The sequence below is a fragment of the Suncus etruscus genome, chromosome 17 (assembly GCF_024139225.1).
Source record: "Suncus etruscus isolate mSunEtr1 chromosome 17, mSunEtr1.pri.cur, whole genome shotgun sequence".
Lineage (NCBI taxonomy): Eukaryota > Metazoa > Chordata > Mammalia > Eulipotyphla > Soricidae > Suncus > Suncus etruscus.
In genome coordinates this window covers 29,851,878-29,868,442 of record NC_064864.1, presented here as the reverse complement: position 1 = coordinate 29,868,442, position 16,565 = coordinate 29,851,878, and the positions used below count along the sequence as shown (strand labels likewise).

Here is a 16,565-nt window from a genome sequence, read left to right as displayed (position 1 = left end):
GTGCTTTTCCCTCCCAACATCACCAGCTCCCCATCCAAGACCAAGACAAGATCAAGCGCAGCCAAGAGACCACCTCCAGGCACACAGAGCTTTGCAGTTTCATACTCCACTGGGCCCACCCTCCAGAACCCCATAGGCTTCTAAAAGAGCAAGACCTGCTGCTGGGGCTTATTCAGCACAGCCCCGGCGCCCCTCCCCACATCTTCACTCCTTTCTTGCAGCTTCACACCCATGCAAGCACACTCCGGGACATCAATGCAAGCCTTTTCTCCCATGCACACAGGAAAACATGCGGGCGCAGACGCACGCTGCCCAGACAGCCGCGCCGATGCATGCTGGGCTTTGCACGCAAGCGCACACACATGCTTTCCTTGGATACTAACTTGGCTGGAGAGTTGGCTACCACCTGGGAGAAGAAAAAGAGCAGAGACAAGGCTATCAGAGTCAGGATTCTTTGGAGGGGGGTTGGGGGGGGGGGAATAGAGAAGATGAAAAGTGCTCAGGACCAGCCTCAGATTAGCCATTGCGTGGCAGAGCCAGCCGGGACACGCACTGGGCTAGGAGAGTCCAAAAGCAAGGCAGGGGAAGAGCAGAGTGGGGAACCTCAGTTTCAGAGTAACAGGCCCACTGCAGAGACTCCCTTTTGGGGGATCCTGGAACCCAAAACTAGGAGAAAGGTTTTCTTGTTCATCTTTAACGGCGCACACATAACATATACATGAATCCCCCCATATACAGTATATGTATTAGCCTGACTGTAAACCCCAGGAGAGGAAACTGCACTAGAGACCTGAGAAGCAACAGTAGCTGTAGGTCAGGCTCTCGGGTGCTGGCATTAGACAAGACTTGCCCTACTTTAATCACAGATGTTCTCTGAATAGGAATTGCTGAGTGGGGTGTCTGTGCAGTTGTGATCCCCATCCCCATAGGCATCCCTCAAGATTGCTCTCTCCCCCCTGGGGAGCAGGAGACCCAGGCTTCTCCTCCGGGGACACAAGCAGTAGGGGGGGTTCGGCGGATCTCAGTGATTGCTCTTTAAGGTCCAGTGACTGCGCAGCAAGGTGAATGATGCAAGAGTAGGGGGAGGCACAGGTGAAGTGTGGATTTGAAGTTCATGGTAGAGGAACACTCAGCCCCCAGATTTCTCACTCCCATAGGCCTCTGATAACTCAGGTCTGAGAGGATCAAAGGATAGTTCCTGGGGGAAGTGATGCCCTAGAGAGAAAGATAGATAGATAGATAGATAGATAGATAGATAGATAGGTAGGTAGGTAGGTAGATAGAAGGTAGGTAGATGGATGGATAGGTAGGTAGATAGATAGATAGATAGATAGATAGATAGAAGGTAGATGGATGGATAGGTAGGTAGGTAGATAGATAGATAGATAGATAGATAGATAGATAGATAGATGATGGATGGATGGATGAGTGGGTGGGTGGGTGTGTGGTTAGAAGGATGGATGGATAGGAGGTAGGTAGATGAATGGATAGATAGATAGATGGGTGGATGGATGGATGGGTGGGTGGGTGGTTAGAAGGATGGATGGATGGATAGATGGATGGATAGATAGATAGATAGATAGATAGATAGATAGATATTTGGTTTGGGTTTAGAGTCACATTCAGTGGTGCTCAGGGATCACTCCTGGTGGGGCTCAGGGAATCATATGGAATTCTGAGGGTTAAACCCAAGTCTGCCATATATAAGGCAATACTATTGCTTCAGATCCTGTGCCTGCAATAGTCTTCTAGAAATACTGTGGCAGCCTCCTCACAGCCACAATGGCCTGATCAGAACCCCAAGGTGACTCTGCTTCTCAACTCTGCCCCCTTCCTAAGTTCTGACTAGCTCTGTCTTTGACCCTGGGGCACCAGACCAAAACCAAGATACCACTGCTCTTCCCCAGCCCTAGGCTGATTCCAGGGTCCATGCTCAGTCCCAAGTCCAACACTGCCTGTGAGCTGATAACATTCCTTCTGTACTTAGGGCCTCAAAATAGCTGCAAGCCAAGCTATTTTAGGAGTCTGTACAGATCTTCCATTCCTTCTCCATTTTTGGTGGGTGCTGACACTGCAGGGTCGGCTCTGGCTGAAATGTCTAGTGTTCTATGTGAAGGGCAGTGTTCACCTCTAGGGTCAGCCTCTCAGCCTCTGATCTTTCCTTCCAGGGAGACCAGCTCCTTCTTTGGCATTTATTCTTTGGCAATTATTTATCTATTTGTTCTGGCTTAGCTTCTGTTAGATAACCTAACAACTAAGCTGCCTATAGTAGAGAGGAGCCAACTTCAGGGTGGGGGTAGCCCAAGATATAGGACCTTCCCAAAGGCCCTTGAAACTCCTGGACTGAGGAATGCTGCAATATAGGTCCAGCCCCAAAGAAAATAAGGAAAAGACAGTACAGAGTGTCCCATCCAGCTGTGCCTCCACCTACCTGCTCCTGCCCACTTGTCCCAAAATTTACCAATTTCCCAGCGAGAAAGAGTTGGGGAAAGATTGTCCTTCTAGACCCAGATAGGAAAAGGTTAATGTCTTCACTGTGGCCAGAGATTCGATTCAAGTTGTAGGGCATGTGAGTAGTACTAAATTTGACAACTAATATCACATGGCTCCCTACGCATTGCTGAGTGTAGCCTGAATTACACCACCAGAAATGTCCCTACTCACCTGTCCTACCCAGCACCACTGGATATGACCCTTAGGTAAATAATTTCTAAAAATATGTTTTTAAAAAATTAGTGAAGGGCTGGAGAAATAGTAGAATAGCTATTTGCATTTGCATATAACCTACTGGAATTATTCTATATTTCTGACATCCCTGAGTACCACCAAGAGTAATTCCTGAGTGCAGAACTAGGAATAACCCCATAGCATCAAAAAAAGAAAAAAAAAGAAAAAAAAGTAGTGGAGGGGAACATCTAGTAGAACTCAGAGATTATTCCCAGATCTATGCTCAGAGATGACTTCTGACAGTGTTTGGAGAACTATGTGGTGCTAGAGATTGAATTTAGGCTTCCTGCGTGCCATGCACTTAGCCATCATTACCCCCAGAAGAATCATCTTACTCCTTCTCATTCTAAATGTTATGCCTTTGGACAAATTATCCACCTAGCTCAGCTTTAGTATCCTAGTTCATAAAATTGACAAGTGTTGCCCATCATACAGATGGGTCATGCAGACTAAATAGAATCCTGATTGTAAAACCCTCCATTCTTATTAATGGTAAATGAGCATTTGCCCACATTGACTTCAAGAATTAGACACAGGGGCCCGGAGAGATAGCACAGCGGTGTTTGCCTTGCAAGCAGCTGATCCAGGACCAAAGGTGGTTGGTTCGAATCCCGGTGTCCCATATGGTCCCCCGTGCCTGCCAGGAGCTATTTCTGAGCAGACAGCCAGGAGTAACTCCTGAGCACCACCGGGTGTGGCCCAAAAACAACAACAACAACAAAAAAAGAATTAGACACAGAGTTCAGATGTAGATGATGGTCATAGCCCAGTAGAGGGACCTAGTCAGACTCCCCTCACCCACTGGCATTGCTCAGAAATAGCAAATCAAACTTCACTTTGACTTCACTTTGATCCTCTTTTTTTTCCTTCAAACTTAGAGCTTCACACACAAGGCAAAAGCCTTAATTACACCCCTGGACTCTGCCTCCATGTTTTTTTTTTAAAGGGTGTGTTGGATCCACTTTGTCAGTGCGGTGTTGTTCAAAGGGTTACTTGCTGCTCTAACCCCAAAAATTACCCCTGACTGTGCTCAGGACCATGGAGTGCCAGGACTTGAACCAAGGTTGGCTGAATGAAAGGCAAATGCCTTAACCACTGCACTGCCACTGCCTCTGTTTTGATTGAAGCACCTCTACCCCTTCTTCCCAAAGCCTCTTCTGTCATCGGAGATTTCTAGGTCCTGATCTCTGAGGATCAGCTAGTTCTTTAGCACCTGCCAGGTTCTGTGAAGTCTGTGTTTATGAAAGAAGAAAGTCATGGAAATGCAGGGAATAGTCTCTGATTCTCAAGGGGCAGGAATGCAGAGCTTTGTCTTAGTGCAGAAAGGAGTAAATCCCCTCATTAGCTCACTAGCTGTGTGACCTTAGGACAATGATTTACTTTTGCTGAGTGTCTATTCCCCAACTATAGTGGAGGAGATGGCACTCACCTTTGAAGTCAGTAAGATAATGTAAATAAACTATTAGTTGGGCCTCATCTAGACTGGGGGACTGGGGTCTCAGTGATATTACCATAGATGCAGGTGGAACTCTCCGAGGCTCAATTCCCTGTCTGATAGGACACACCTTAGCAAAGAGAAAGCTGTTTCCACTCTGCCACTTGCCATGTGTTTACCAGAAGACCCTTCTCAAAAAAAGCCTAAGTACCCAATGAAATATAATCAATCAAAATAAAAACCCATTTCATTTGTGTTGCATGCAGAAGGTCAGTGGTTTGAATCCTGGCATCCCATATATATATGGTCCCCTGAGCCTGCCAGGAGCAATTTCTGAGCATAGAGCCAGGAGTAACCCCTGAGCACTGCTGGGTGTGACCCAAATACTAAAAATAAATAAATAAATAAATAAATACCCAATGAAAGAAAAAGCCTAAGTATATGGCTTGGACACTTTGAACTATGTGCTCAGATCTTGGCGTGTTCAAGTCTTGTCTCACAAAGAATCCTAGACAGGGCCAGGGCAGCACTGAGCTGGGGTACCTTCAACAACAGATAAAGGAAGAATGTGGGCATGAATGCAATTCAGTGCATTGGGGTACTAGCTCTATGACCCTGGCAAAAAAAAAACACAGAGGGCACACAATAGAGAGTGTGCCAGAACTCAGCTCAGCACCAAGCTCGGGTCCAGTCCTTCAGACTTCCCTGTCTTCCCAAGACATGTATATGAGAAGTCCCAAACATGGGCTGCTTTGACTTGGCCTACACTATCTTAGCACATAGACCAATAGATCATCAGTGAACAGGTGAAGTTGCTCTTCTCACCTTCCTCCATATCTCTGACACCTCCATTTTAGGTTCTCCCATTTGTATTTATTTATTTATTTTTGTTTTTTGGTTCAAGGACTACACTAGTAGTGCTGAGAGGCTCTTCCTGACTCTATGCTTAGGAATCACTTCTGGCAGTACTCAGGGATTATTTAGTACTAGAGATTAAACTGAAGCTGGCCACACAAGCCCCTAAGCCCCAGTACTATCTCTCCAGCCTATCAGTTTTTGTGTTCTTTTAACTCTTTTTTGTTTGTTTGTTTGCTTTTTGTTTTATTTCTGAGCCACACTACTCTGGGCTCTGCACTCAAAAATTGCTCCTGGCTCAGGGGACCATATGGGATGCTGAGGATCGAACATGGATCAGCCGCATGCAAGGCAAATGCCCTACCAGATCTTTTAACTCTTGAGTCCTGCCAGCTAGACCTATAGTTGTGGGATTGGGATGGAAGGTAGGCAAGGAGGTGCTCTTGGAGGCCTGTTTTCCTGTTGCTCTGTCCTTCCCAGATCTATCTGCAAGCCTCTTCCCTCCCATCTGCATTTAGCTCAGGAGCTCCTTTCTTCAGGCAGCCTTTCCAGACCAAATGTAGCCCTGGAGAATTTGCCTTCCCTGTTCCTGCCTCAGGGCTCCCTAAAGGATAGAGACTAGATTGTCCTCTGCCCTAGAACTCCTGTAGGCAGTGGCTTGTCTTGTCCTGGGCAGAGGTGTGAAAGTTTTGGAAATCAGAGTCTCTGGCCTTCAAGCCTGGAAAATTCACTTAGCAGCTGTGCCTTTGGTCCTTGATTCACCTCTCTGAGTCTCAGTTTCCCCCCGGTATAGAATCCAGCATATCAACCCAGGCTGTGAAGCTGTGATACTTCCAGCTCCTGGTAAATGTCAAGAGGATCACTGTGTTTAGTCCCTGCCATCTCATGGGTTTGAGGCTGGTTAGAGGCCAGCTCCTGGCTCAGAGCACTTGAGCAGGCCCTACTGAGCACTGAGGACCCAGGTGATCCAGCCCTGGGGAGAGCTGCATACCTGTTACCTACCCTCCTAGGAGTCCAGCACTTGAGGCCTTCCCTTTGAGGCTCATTTGATACATCTGAGCCATCTCTCTCAGGGTCTCTGCCGAGTACAGCCCAATAGGGTTGTTATACTGCTTTGGCTGTCTTGAGCCCGGGGGCATTTTCGGGCTGACTGAGTCAGGGGCCCCTTCTGGGCTTGTTGTGGCCCCTGGACTGCCCCGAGGAAGACCAGGTTCAGAGGCCTCCATGTGTGAAGAGGAGCCGGAGGTCTGGGAGAAGGAGGAGTTAATGGTCGGCCTGAGCTCCAGGGTGCCGAGGCTGCCCGGGCTAGTCCCCATCTCGGGGTCCGGGCTGGGCACCATCAGGCTGCCATTCGCGTCCAGAGCAGGGTCCTGGCCCAAGGTGGGTACCATGCAGGGGAGAGAGAAAAGAGGAATTAGAAGCCACCAGCGTCCCAGCCCATATGTGGTGTGAAAGAAGTGCCCTCAGCCTGTAGCCTGCAGCAAGGGCACCAGAGGGGCCTGACGTGGCATCTGGAAGAGAAAGACTTGGTCAGGAAAAGCAGGAGAGATCCCGGGCTCCTAGCTCAAGGTTGGTATCCACCTGCACAAGGCAAAGCACTGCAAAGAAAGCCAAGCTGAGGCAGCCTGCCTGTGAGGGCAGAGAAAGGGATGAGGTTCCTGGGAGGAAGGGACCCCTGAGAGGAGGTGGGACAGCCCAGTCTCTGATTCCACGCTGAGATGCCCCCCTACATGGTCAGTGAAAGAGCCCTTTCTCCCCAGCTGACAGTGGATAGGCAGAGATGCCGGAAAGGAAACTGAGGAAGGAGGGCGTTGACATTTGGTTTGTTGTTTTCGTTTGGGAGCCATACTCAGCAGTGCTCAACGCTTACTCCTGACTCTAAGCTCAGGGATCACTTTTGGAGGTGTTTAGGGGCCCATATGTGGTAGTAGAGATCAAACCCAAGTCGGCTCTTTGCAAGACAAGTACCCTGCCTGCTGTATTATCGCTCCAGCCTGAGTATTGACCTTTGGTCTACAAGTGACTGTATGCCCAATATACAGTCCAGCCCTAGTATCTTCCTCATGCTCTTCCCACACATTACCCACTGCTCACATATAAGCAAGGCTCAGCATGACAGCATGCCAGGAGGAGTAGGGTAGAACCCACAGGGGCTGGATGCCTATGCTTTGGGTCAGATCCTTGAAGCACCAGGGCTGAAATGCTTAAAAAAGGCTGGGAAGGGGTTGTGGGAGTGTGTCTAGGCTTCCCCCTTTCTCCCACGCCTGCATTTTGGCTGCTTCCAGCTCTCCAATGAGGATTAGGGGAAGGATTCTCAGAGGCCCCTATCTGTCTGTCCTTTGGGGACTGGCTTTTATGCCATTCAAGAGAATGAGTGTCACAACCTCCTGGATGCTTGTCCCTGTCTGGCTAGTCTCTCCTGAGATGGTCCCAGCCTAACCACATCTCTTGCTGGCCCAGACAGGAGGCTCAGAGTGGCTGCCATACCAGACAGACACTCCACAATCCAAATTTCAGGGGGTCTCAATGATCCAGTGACTGCGATCAGCAGGGACAGGATGGACAGATGGCAGCAGTTGTGACACCAGGGGCCAGGCAGATCAAGGGCCTGACTCCATGAACCATAGCTGAGTGGGGCCTGCAACCTGAAAATGGCACCTACCTTCTGGTGGGGTATCACCGGCATAGGGGACTGTATCGAGGGTGGTGCTGTAGAGATAGGAACAGGACGCTTGGACCTAGAGAAAGCAGAAGTAGAACCCTGTGAGGACGGTTGTTCCTCGGACTAGATAAAGGAACAGAAATCTGGGACCAGGCAGAGAGCCAGCTCCAGACCCAATGAGCACCCCATGGCCGGAGGTATCCCAGAAAGACACTAGACAGGTCCAGAAGTGTCAAAACCCTTGGACATGGCATATCCAGGAACCTCTGCCAGGTCATTGAGGGCTTCTGGGTAGGAGGAAATGGAAGACTCTGGTTTCCAAACCCAACATCACACAGCACTGTGTCTGCCCTCTCATCTAGAAAATGAAGGAGCCATGTGACAGGGGACAGTTTGCACCTGGCTCTTCATCTAGTCCAGAGACCATCTAAGAAAGTCTTGGGTGGTCTCTGGTTTCCCTTTCATATAGTCTTGTGCATAGCCCTGCTACTGAACAAAGGCCCTTGGGCTCCCGGTGCCCTCAACCTAGCATCCCCATTCTTGGGAGCTCCCACCTACTTTTGCAGTGTGAGACTCAGGTTGTAGCTGGCAGACTTGATCTTGTTCTGGGCCTCCAAGTGGGTCATGGTGTCTGTGTTGACACCATCAATAGCCACCACCATGTCACCCTGGCTGAGCTGCGACTGGGCGGCCTTGCTGCCTGGAGTGATCTGGAAAGAGAAGCACAGAAGAGTGGACATAGGGAAGGTAGACAAGTCCCCTGAAGAGTGGCCTTTGAGCAGCCAGTAGAACTGCTGTTGCTTTGTGTTTCACTCACAGTGACCAATACCAGTGGCTCACTTCTCCTGCTGGCTGACAACAGCCCCATTTTCTGGTGCTTTGACCCTGAATTCAGCTTAAGGACTTGATCTGGAAAATGGGATATGACTAGAAGTAAGGTACACCCTTTCCAGGCCTGTCTCTGGCAATCATTTACCTCCTGGGGTAAGTCCTTTACCTTCCTGGGGTGCCTCCAGGAAGTTCTGAACTCTGCATATTGGGTGACTAAAGGCAGAAGAGGAGGACAGTCATGCCCCAACCTGGAGAAGACTTGGATCCTGGAGTCCCTGTTTGAAGGAGGAATGACTAAGGAAAGAGCATTGAAGAGTGTGTTGTTTGAATAATACACTCATATTATTTGACCTCTTTAAGTATAGGAGGGCTTGTAATAACCCTTTTTACCTTAGTTTCTTATACCAGTTAGCCTTCTGTCATCTCTGCACCCTGAAAAACCCATGGAGCACCTTTCAGTCTCCAGTGGAGAGAGATTCAAACTTAGCTTCGCTCAGAGGGGCTGCCAAGTCAACAGGCAGAACAAATGATCCCTCACAAACATCCTCATGCAAGTGGGACCCCACTTTTCCAGTTACTGTGGTTCTCCAACACGAACTCATAATGTTATGGATCTCCCACTCTCAGAACATTCCCTGCAATACTAGGAAAGCCTTGGGAACCCCGATGTCTCACACCTAATGATATGCATGATGCCAAGTTCTCCATGTGCAGTCACTAGTCATAGCATCGTGAAAGTCTAAAAGTTATACCATGTGAAATGCAAAGTTTGGGCGGATTTTGAGGCATCATCTAAAATAGCTTGACATTTAAAGATGTCTCATGGAGTATCAGGAAGATTCTAGCTCCTTCCACCCACACCCCATGACACCGTGATGGCTTTATAACCTGACCCTTGCCCAGCAGAGACTGGGCTAGATGAGTTACAAGTATCAAGTGCGGAAACGTCCTTCTATGCCATGTAGGTCCCACCTCTGGAGAAACCCTGTCAAGTTAAAGTTACGGACTCTTCCTTGGCTTTTCCTTTCCAACACACCCACTAGCCAGACCTCCTAGCTTCTCTGGGTACATCTCAGTCACCTTTCAGTTAGGTTCTAAAGGACAGGGCCAGTTTCTAACACTACCTGGAAATAACTTTGACCAAGGCCTAGGGACCATCCTAGAAAAAGCCCAAAGAGGACTTAGAGAAATCCTGGCCCTGATTGTCAAGCCCAAGTAGGCCTTTAGCCAGGCCCTGGGTTTGCAAACAGAAATGGAAACCTCCTGTTGGGCTCCTCAAGGGAATTCCTATCCCACAAGATATTTGCCAGCCCAGCCTCCAGCCCATTCCCACCGAATGGTGCCACTAGGCACCACATGGTGACTCAGGAAACCACCTGCAATAGATAACCAGAGAGAAATGCAGAGCCAACAACACCTTTGCCAATTGCCACAGACCCACCATTCCAGACCCCGAGAGCTGTGATGCCTTCATATACCTAGAGCAACATCCCCATCCCTGAAACTGCTGAGCCAAAGCAAGAATATCAGAGAAATAAGACTCCAGATTACCAGGAAATCATGTCATCTGGCTAGTGAATTCCAGCCTGCTCCTCTAGCTCCTGTAAGGGCAATTTAAAATGCCTCAGGATTTTTTCAAATATTCATGATCTTCATCCCCACACCACATTAGATGCTCCCATTAATAACAACAGTATGTGCTTCCCTTGGTTTTCAGGGGTTAACAATGAAAAAGTTAATGAGGAAAAAGCTTCTCTGAAGGAAGGAAGCTCCAGAGGGCTGACTATGCTGCCAGGCCTTCCACTTCTCTGGCTTTACATTCAGGCCTGTATGAACTCAACATTTATCATAGACATCTTTAAACAGATAAAGCAAGAAGACTGTACAATGAATCCCCAAATGAGTATCTCATTCAACCTGCTGTGTTCCCTATTTATTCTCACCATCCATCATCAATGTCTATAATTTCAAAGAGAGGTGAAGATATACCTGTTAAATATTTAGAGGCCTTTATAATATTTCTCTTTGGTATATGTTTCTCTTGTCTGTGTGGATTATTTTCTGCGTATCTATACAACTGGAATTGCTTCCCCTGTCCTGGTTGGACAGGGCAATGGAAATTGCCTTTCCTTTCTGGGAGCTCTGGGGTAATCAAACCTCAACCAATCTGCAAGAGAATGTGACCCTTCATACCTATTTTTTCATACCTATATTTCATACCTATATTTGTTCACCAAGGTATTTGTACAATGAATGCCTCTCTGCTGTCCTGGAAGACTGCTTGCTGGGCCCCAGACACTTCTCATTGCCTCTAGAAAAGGGGATCAACACCTGGCACTAGAGAATGCCCAGGTGGAGTACTGCCATGCCACAGAGAATAGGACAGACCTGTGGCTCATAGGGTGGTGGAGGAGACAGATAATGACAAGGACACCAGAATGACATACAACAGAAACTGGGCTAGATGAGTTACAACCAAATGTGGAGCCATCTGGAATGTTCTCCTTATGGATTTGCCCTGGGAACTGATTTGTCTCCCAATAGGCTTAGTGGCCCCAGTTCTTTTGCTAGTTTCCTGCTTTACTTTTGTCAGGCCCTGCCCTTCTCCCTCTTAGCTATAGGAATGGTTCTGTTCAGACGACTCTAAGTACAGGTCCATTATTGTCCCTGGGAAGAGCTCAGCCTTGTTAGTGACCAAATTCCCCCAAAGGCTCCTGTTAGCCAGTCCTTTGAGCTTCCCACTATATCTGCACTCTCTGTTCATCTGGGGTTGCCTTAAACAGGGCCCCTGATCACAAGACTTGGGGACTTAATATATGTAAGAGGGCATATCCTCTTATGTTATGTCCAAGTCTCCTAAGAGGGTGGGCAATGGAGTCAAGGACCCTCAATCCTCCCAGCTCAGCCCAGGACCATAATATCCTGCCCCCCCTCCCCAAACTCTGATCTAGCAGGCCTCAGGAAGATCTCACATCAAACTTGATGTGCCCAGGTAGCTCTTACCTAACTTGACTCCCTCTCCCTGCTTTCCTTGTCACAGAAAGTAACCAAAAGCAGTGAAATCCTAGGAATGTTTCTTACTTGTATATCTTTTTTTTTTATATATATCACCTTCTAAGCATTTGAAAGATTTTTTTGTGGGCCAGGGGAACAGTAGAGCCCTTGATTTGCCTGTGCAAAACACTGGGGAGTTTAATATTCCTTCACTGAGAAGCCTAAAATTATTTTTACCTTTTTTTTTTTTTTAAGCACAGAATGCTTAAGCATTTTTTAAGCACAGATGCTAAGGATCCATCTTGTGTATACAAGGCCTCTGCAAAAAAAATCCTTTATTGGGTGTTGAGGTTGGTTTTTGGACCACATCCAATGTTTAAGGCCTACTCCCAGCTCTGTGCTTAGGGGATCAGGCAGTGCTAGGGATCAAACCTAAGTCTTCTGCATGCAAAATATATTCTCAGCCCATTGAGTTACCTCTCCTTTGGTATCTCCAAATAGTATTTTTTTTTAAATTTATGCACCATGTTTTACAATACTGCTACTGATAGCATTTCTTTTATTTCTTTTTTTGGGGGGAGCCCCACCCAGCAGCACACAGGGGTTGCTCCTCATTCTGTGCTCAGAAATCACTCCTGGCAGGCTCGGGGGACCATATGGGATGCCAGGAATCAAACGCAGGTCCGTCCTGGTTTGGCTGTGTTCAAGGCAAATGCCCTATGGCTGTGCTGTCTCACCAGCCTCTACCGACAGCATTTCTGAATACGGCATTGCAATACCACATCCTCCACCAACAGGGCTCCCAACATCCACCTATCTTGCTGCCTTGGTAAGCACAGTTTCAAAATTTCTTTTCAATACTTGTTTCATTCCCACTTCACTTTCCAGCTTGGTGGTTAGCGCTTCTCAACTGGGAATTCAGCCCTGGGCAGAGCTCCAAGTCCAAAGTCCTCTGTCAAAAGCTCTCTAAGACAGCTTCTAGGTATTTGGAGGCCACGGTCACCACCTGACCCACAGGAATCCTACCTTGCTAAGCCATGGTCTTAGTGCACCTCGGAGGCATCACTGACGTCAGGGAATAACCATGGCCTCAGCTCTTGCAGGTAAGGAGACAACTAGGCCTAGAGCATGGACTTAAATCACCTAAAACCCAATTCTTTTTTTTAGTTAGTTTTTTTTTTTTTTTTGGGGGGGTCACACCCGGCAGTGCTCAGGGGTTACTCCTGACTCTATTCTCAGAAATCCCTCCTGGCAGGCTTAGGGGACCATATGGGATGCTAGGATTTGAACCACCATCCTTCTGCATGCAAGGCAAATGCCCTATCCATGCCATCTTTCCAGCTGAAAACCAATTCTTATTTTTGTATTGTCACACACAACTGCTCTTGAGTTTGCACTGTTAGTCTCCATGCCTCTGTCCTGGAGGGGCCTGAATGAAGGAGAAAGAAATACTGTCCAGCATCTTGGAGAAAGAAAATGCTGGAAAGGGCTCTGGCTGATCCCCTGGAAATGATTAGAGGTAAAGGCAGCAGAGTATAGAGTCAAGAGGGTAACACCTGAACTAAACTTTACCCACACTTCACACCTCTTCTCCTAGTTGTCTTCAGCAGAGGGGTTGCGGGACTCCCTAGAAAGTCGCAGTCATCTCTGCCAGTGCTCACAGACATACAGACCCTTCTCCTCTAGATCTGCTTGAGGAGATATGAGTATGACAAGCATCAGAGCAAGGATAGTGATCATGTGCTGTGCACAGCACCATTTGGCCCTTTTCACCCAGTCACCTTCCCAGGCTAATGAGCCCAGGACTTCCAACAGAGCTCTGTGTTCACTGCCCATGGTGTAACTGAATTACAAACATTCTATGCGCCACTCTCACCCCTTCCAGTCGCCCCTAGGCCTGGCTCTATCCCTCACCCTCCACTTGATCCCAAACCCAGTCAAGTCCATCTCTCTGCTCAAAATACTTCTTCTGGGGTTGGAGCAATAGTACAGCAGCAGGTAGAGTGTTTGTTTTCTTTGCATGTGACCAATCCCTGGCACCACATATATGATCCCCAAGCATACCAGGAGTGATGCTTGAGTGCCAAGCACTTCTGGATATGGCCAAAAACCAAAATGCTTCTTGCTACACAGATGTTTAGGACAGTGCCGGTGACACGCCAGTCATATATTAGTCACTGTCCAAACTCAGAGACTGTACCACAGCCAGAGTGTAAGTTGTGGTCAATTCTGGACTCTGGGAAATTAAGATGCATTACTGCAGGTTCCTGAATAGGAAATGCTGAGCCACTCTGATGGGCAGTACAAATAATGGGGGAGGTAATATGTGTATAGAGGTAGGAAGTAGATGAGAGGCCTACGTACCTTCTACTCCATTTCACAATGAATCTAGGGCTACTCAAAAAATAAATAAATAAATAAAATATCTTGGGGCTGGAGCAATAGTACACTGGGTAGGGCATTTGCCTTGTGAGTGATGACTCAGATTTGATTCATGGTATCCTATATGTCTCTCCTAAGCCCACCAAGAGTAATTCCTGGGTGCCAAGCCAGGCGTTAACTCCTGAGCATTACCAAGTGTGGCCCAAAAACAAAACAAAAAGTGTCTTGGCCCAGGACATAGTTCAGTGTTAGAACAAGGGCCTGGTTCAATGTGAGGGCCTGGGTTCAATCCCCACCACTAAAAAATTTAAGTCTTGGGGTCAGAGCAATAGTACAGTGGGTAGGGCATTTGCCTTGCATGTGGCCAATCCAGGTTCAATCCCTGGCATCCCATATGATTCCCCAAGCCTGCCAGGAGTGATTTCTGAGCCAAGCATAACCCCTGATCATTGCCAAATCTGACCCTAAAACAACAAAAATAAATCTTAAAGCCACGCTTCCCCTTCCCTGATTTTGTAGCCACCCAAGGACTATCAGATTTCTCTCTTTCCTCACCTCCAGAATTCCCCAATATTATCAGTAGATTCTGCCTCTACCATTCTGTGTCTCTTATATTTGACGTCAGCCTCCACCATAACCTCCCCATAACCTACTCCTTGAAAAGTAGACCACACTTTTCCCTAGCTTAAGTCTTCTCTCTTTCCCTCTTTCTCTCTCCCTCTTTCTCTCTCTCTCCCTCTCTTTTTCCCTCTCTCTCCCCCCCCCTCTCCCTCTCTCTTTTCCTTCTCCTTCCTCTTTTTTGTCCTGGAACACTTTTAAGCCTAGTCCTGCTTCATCTCCCAAACCAGGCAGGGGTGGGGTGGAAGAAGCTGTTTGAGAATGTAGGGTGGAGATAAAGCAGAAGGAGAGACATGTAAAGATAGAACACTTGAGGAGGGGCATGACATCTCCCTAGCTGGAGAGCTCTCCAAAGGCCCAGGGACCTCTCTCAGGCCTCCTCACACTTGCTTTTAGCCTGAGAAGCCCCCGGAGGCAGCCAATGAACTTTCCTTTATCCTGTGTCCTAGCTCAAGGCCTGATTGAGCAGGGCTCCCCCAAGACCAGCCCAACTTTAGGCCTCTTTGCTTCAGGTCCCTCAGGAGTCAGGGAGAGCTCTGAGCCCTGGAAGAGAAGCAAAGAGGAGTGGGGGTGGAGGAGGCAGGAACTGGCAGGGTGGGGTGAGGGTCCTCAAAGAATGCACTGCTGTGGGCCTCTCTCTGCCTGTTATCTCCCAGCCAGGGAGGGCCCCATTCCTCTGGGGAGGCTTACCTGACCTTCAGTGTGGCTATAAACGGCAAAGGTCTGTCAGCACTGGGAGGTGCTGCCCAAGAACCAGCACAGCTTGCTCCAGCAGCCTCAGAATTCCAGGAATTGACAGCACAGATGCCCCAGAATAGTCTCAGCCTATCCCCCTTACTCCCCAGGGGCCTTCTGTCCTCTGAGTCCCCATGAACTGTCAAAGGGGCAGGGGCCTCTGAGCTGAGGCCCCAGGCCAGCCTGATAGGCTGGAGTGTGAAGGTTCAATTGTATGAAAGTCTTGAAGCAGAGACAGGCCTTCCCCAGAGTAGCCCAGTATACCCCCAATTTTCTGCAGGTTTCTGTGGTGCTAGTGGGAAGCCCAGGAGTGCTTCCTGCAGCGCCCTAGCTGGGTTTTGCTGTTGAGGAGGCCAAACTGGAAGTTGACTCTTCTGGCAAAGCCAATCCAAAGCACAAACCCCTTCCCTAAAATGCAGGGTCACAGCATGCACCTGGGGCAAGGTCCAAACATTGGCCCCAGCCTCAGGCTTTGAAACTGCGCCCAACCTCTCCCACTTCCTGGGGGAGGAGCTTGGGTTGGGGACAGATCAAATTGCAGGCTCAGCCACCTGTCTCGGATCAATGGAGGCTTTTCCCCTCCACCTTCAGTCTTCCACCTGAATCTCCAGTGGGTCCTCAGGACAGCTTAGAGGGGTTGTTGTTGCCCCCATGGTTATGCAGAGTGACCCTACTTAGCCTGCAGGTAGCAGGCATGCCTGGGGTCCTGCTCCCTTGGAGCAGTCCAGCCTTGACTAATCTCCCACTGTAATGTGCTGCTTAGACCCTGTGACAGAGGCCCAAATCTAATTGCTTGAGCAGCTATTGACCTGCCATAGGACTGGGGCATAGCCTGATGATAGAACTGCTCCTTCAGAGAATATTGGGGCTAAAGTAATAGCACAGCGGTAGGGCGTTTGCCTTGCTCGAACCTGAGTTCGATTCCCGGCATCCCATATGCCCCTCCCCAAGCCAGAAGCGCACAGTCAGGATAACCCCTGAGCACCTCTGGTGTGACCCCCAAACAAAAACCAAAAGCAACAAAAAAGAGAATATTGGGACTGCATTCCCTGGAGGGGCAGGCGTTTAGGGCAACAAGAAATATCACAGGCCATGGGGAGGGCCGGCGGGTATGCTGGCCAAGCAGCATGGAACTGGGACACCTGACTATGGCCATCAGAAGCCACAAAGGACTTGATGAAGAGGATCCAGGACCAGGAAGATGGGTTAATGATTGGAGCACAGCTTTGCATGCAGAAAGTCCATGTTCACTATATCGTCCCCCCTCCTGATCCCCGTGAACATAGCTGGGAGTGAACTTCAAGCATTGAGCTGTCCCTGAGCACT

The 16,565-nt window shown here is 48.5% G+C and overlaps 1 protein-coding gene across 8 annotated transcripts in view; it reads right to left on the bottom strand.

The window, feature by feature from the left end:
- The window catches only part of LDB3 (LIM domain binding 3), a 71,247-nt gene that overhangs the window by 49,334 nt on the left and 5,348 nt on the right, over window positions 1–16,565 (bottom strand). For 5 of the 8 annotated variants that reach the window (XM_049790660.1, XM_049790661.1, XM_049790662.1 and 2 more), the window contains exons 2-4: window positions 8,238–8,389; window positions 7,680–7,755; window positions 6,020–6,387 (exon numbers count right to left, since the gene is read on the bottom strand). In XM_049790660.1, coding sequence (XP_049646617.1) covers window positions 6,020–6,387; window positions 7,680–7,755; window positions 8,238–8,389 — 596 coding nt within the window. Of the gene's footprint in view, window positions 1–383; window positions 407–6,019; window positions 6,388–7,679; window positions 7,756–8,237; window positions 8,390–16,565 lie in introns of all 8 variants that reach the window. The other 3 variants (XM_049790663.1, XM_049790664.1, XM_049790667.1) reach the window with 1 other exon arrangement.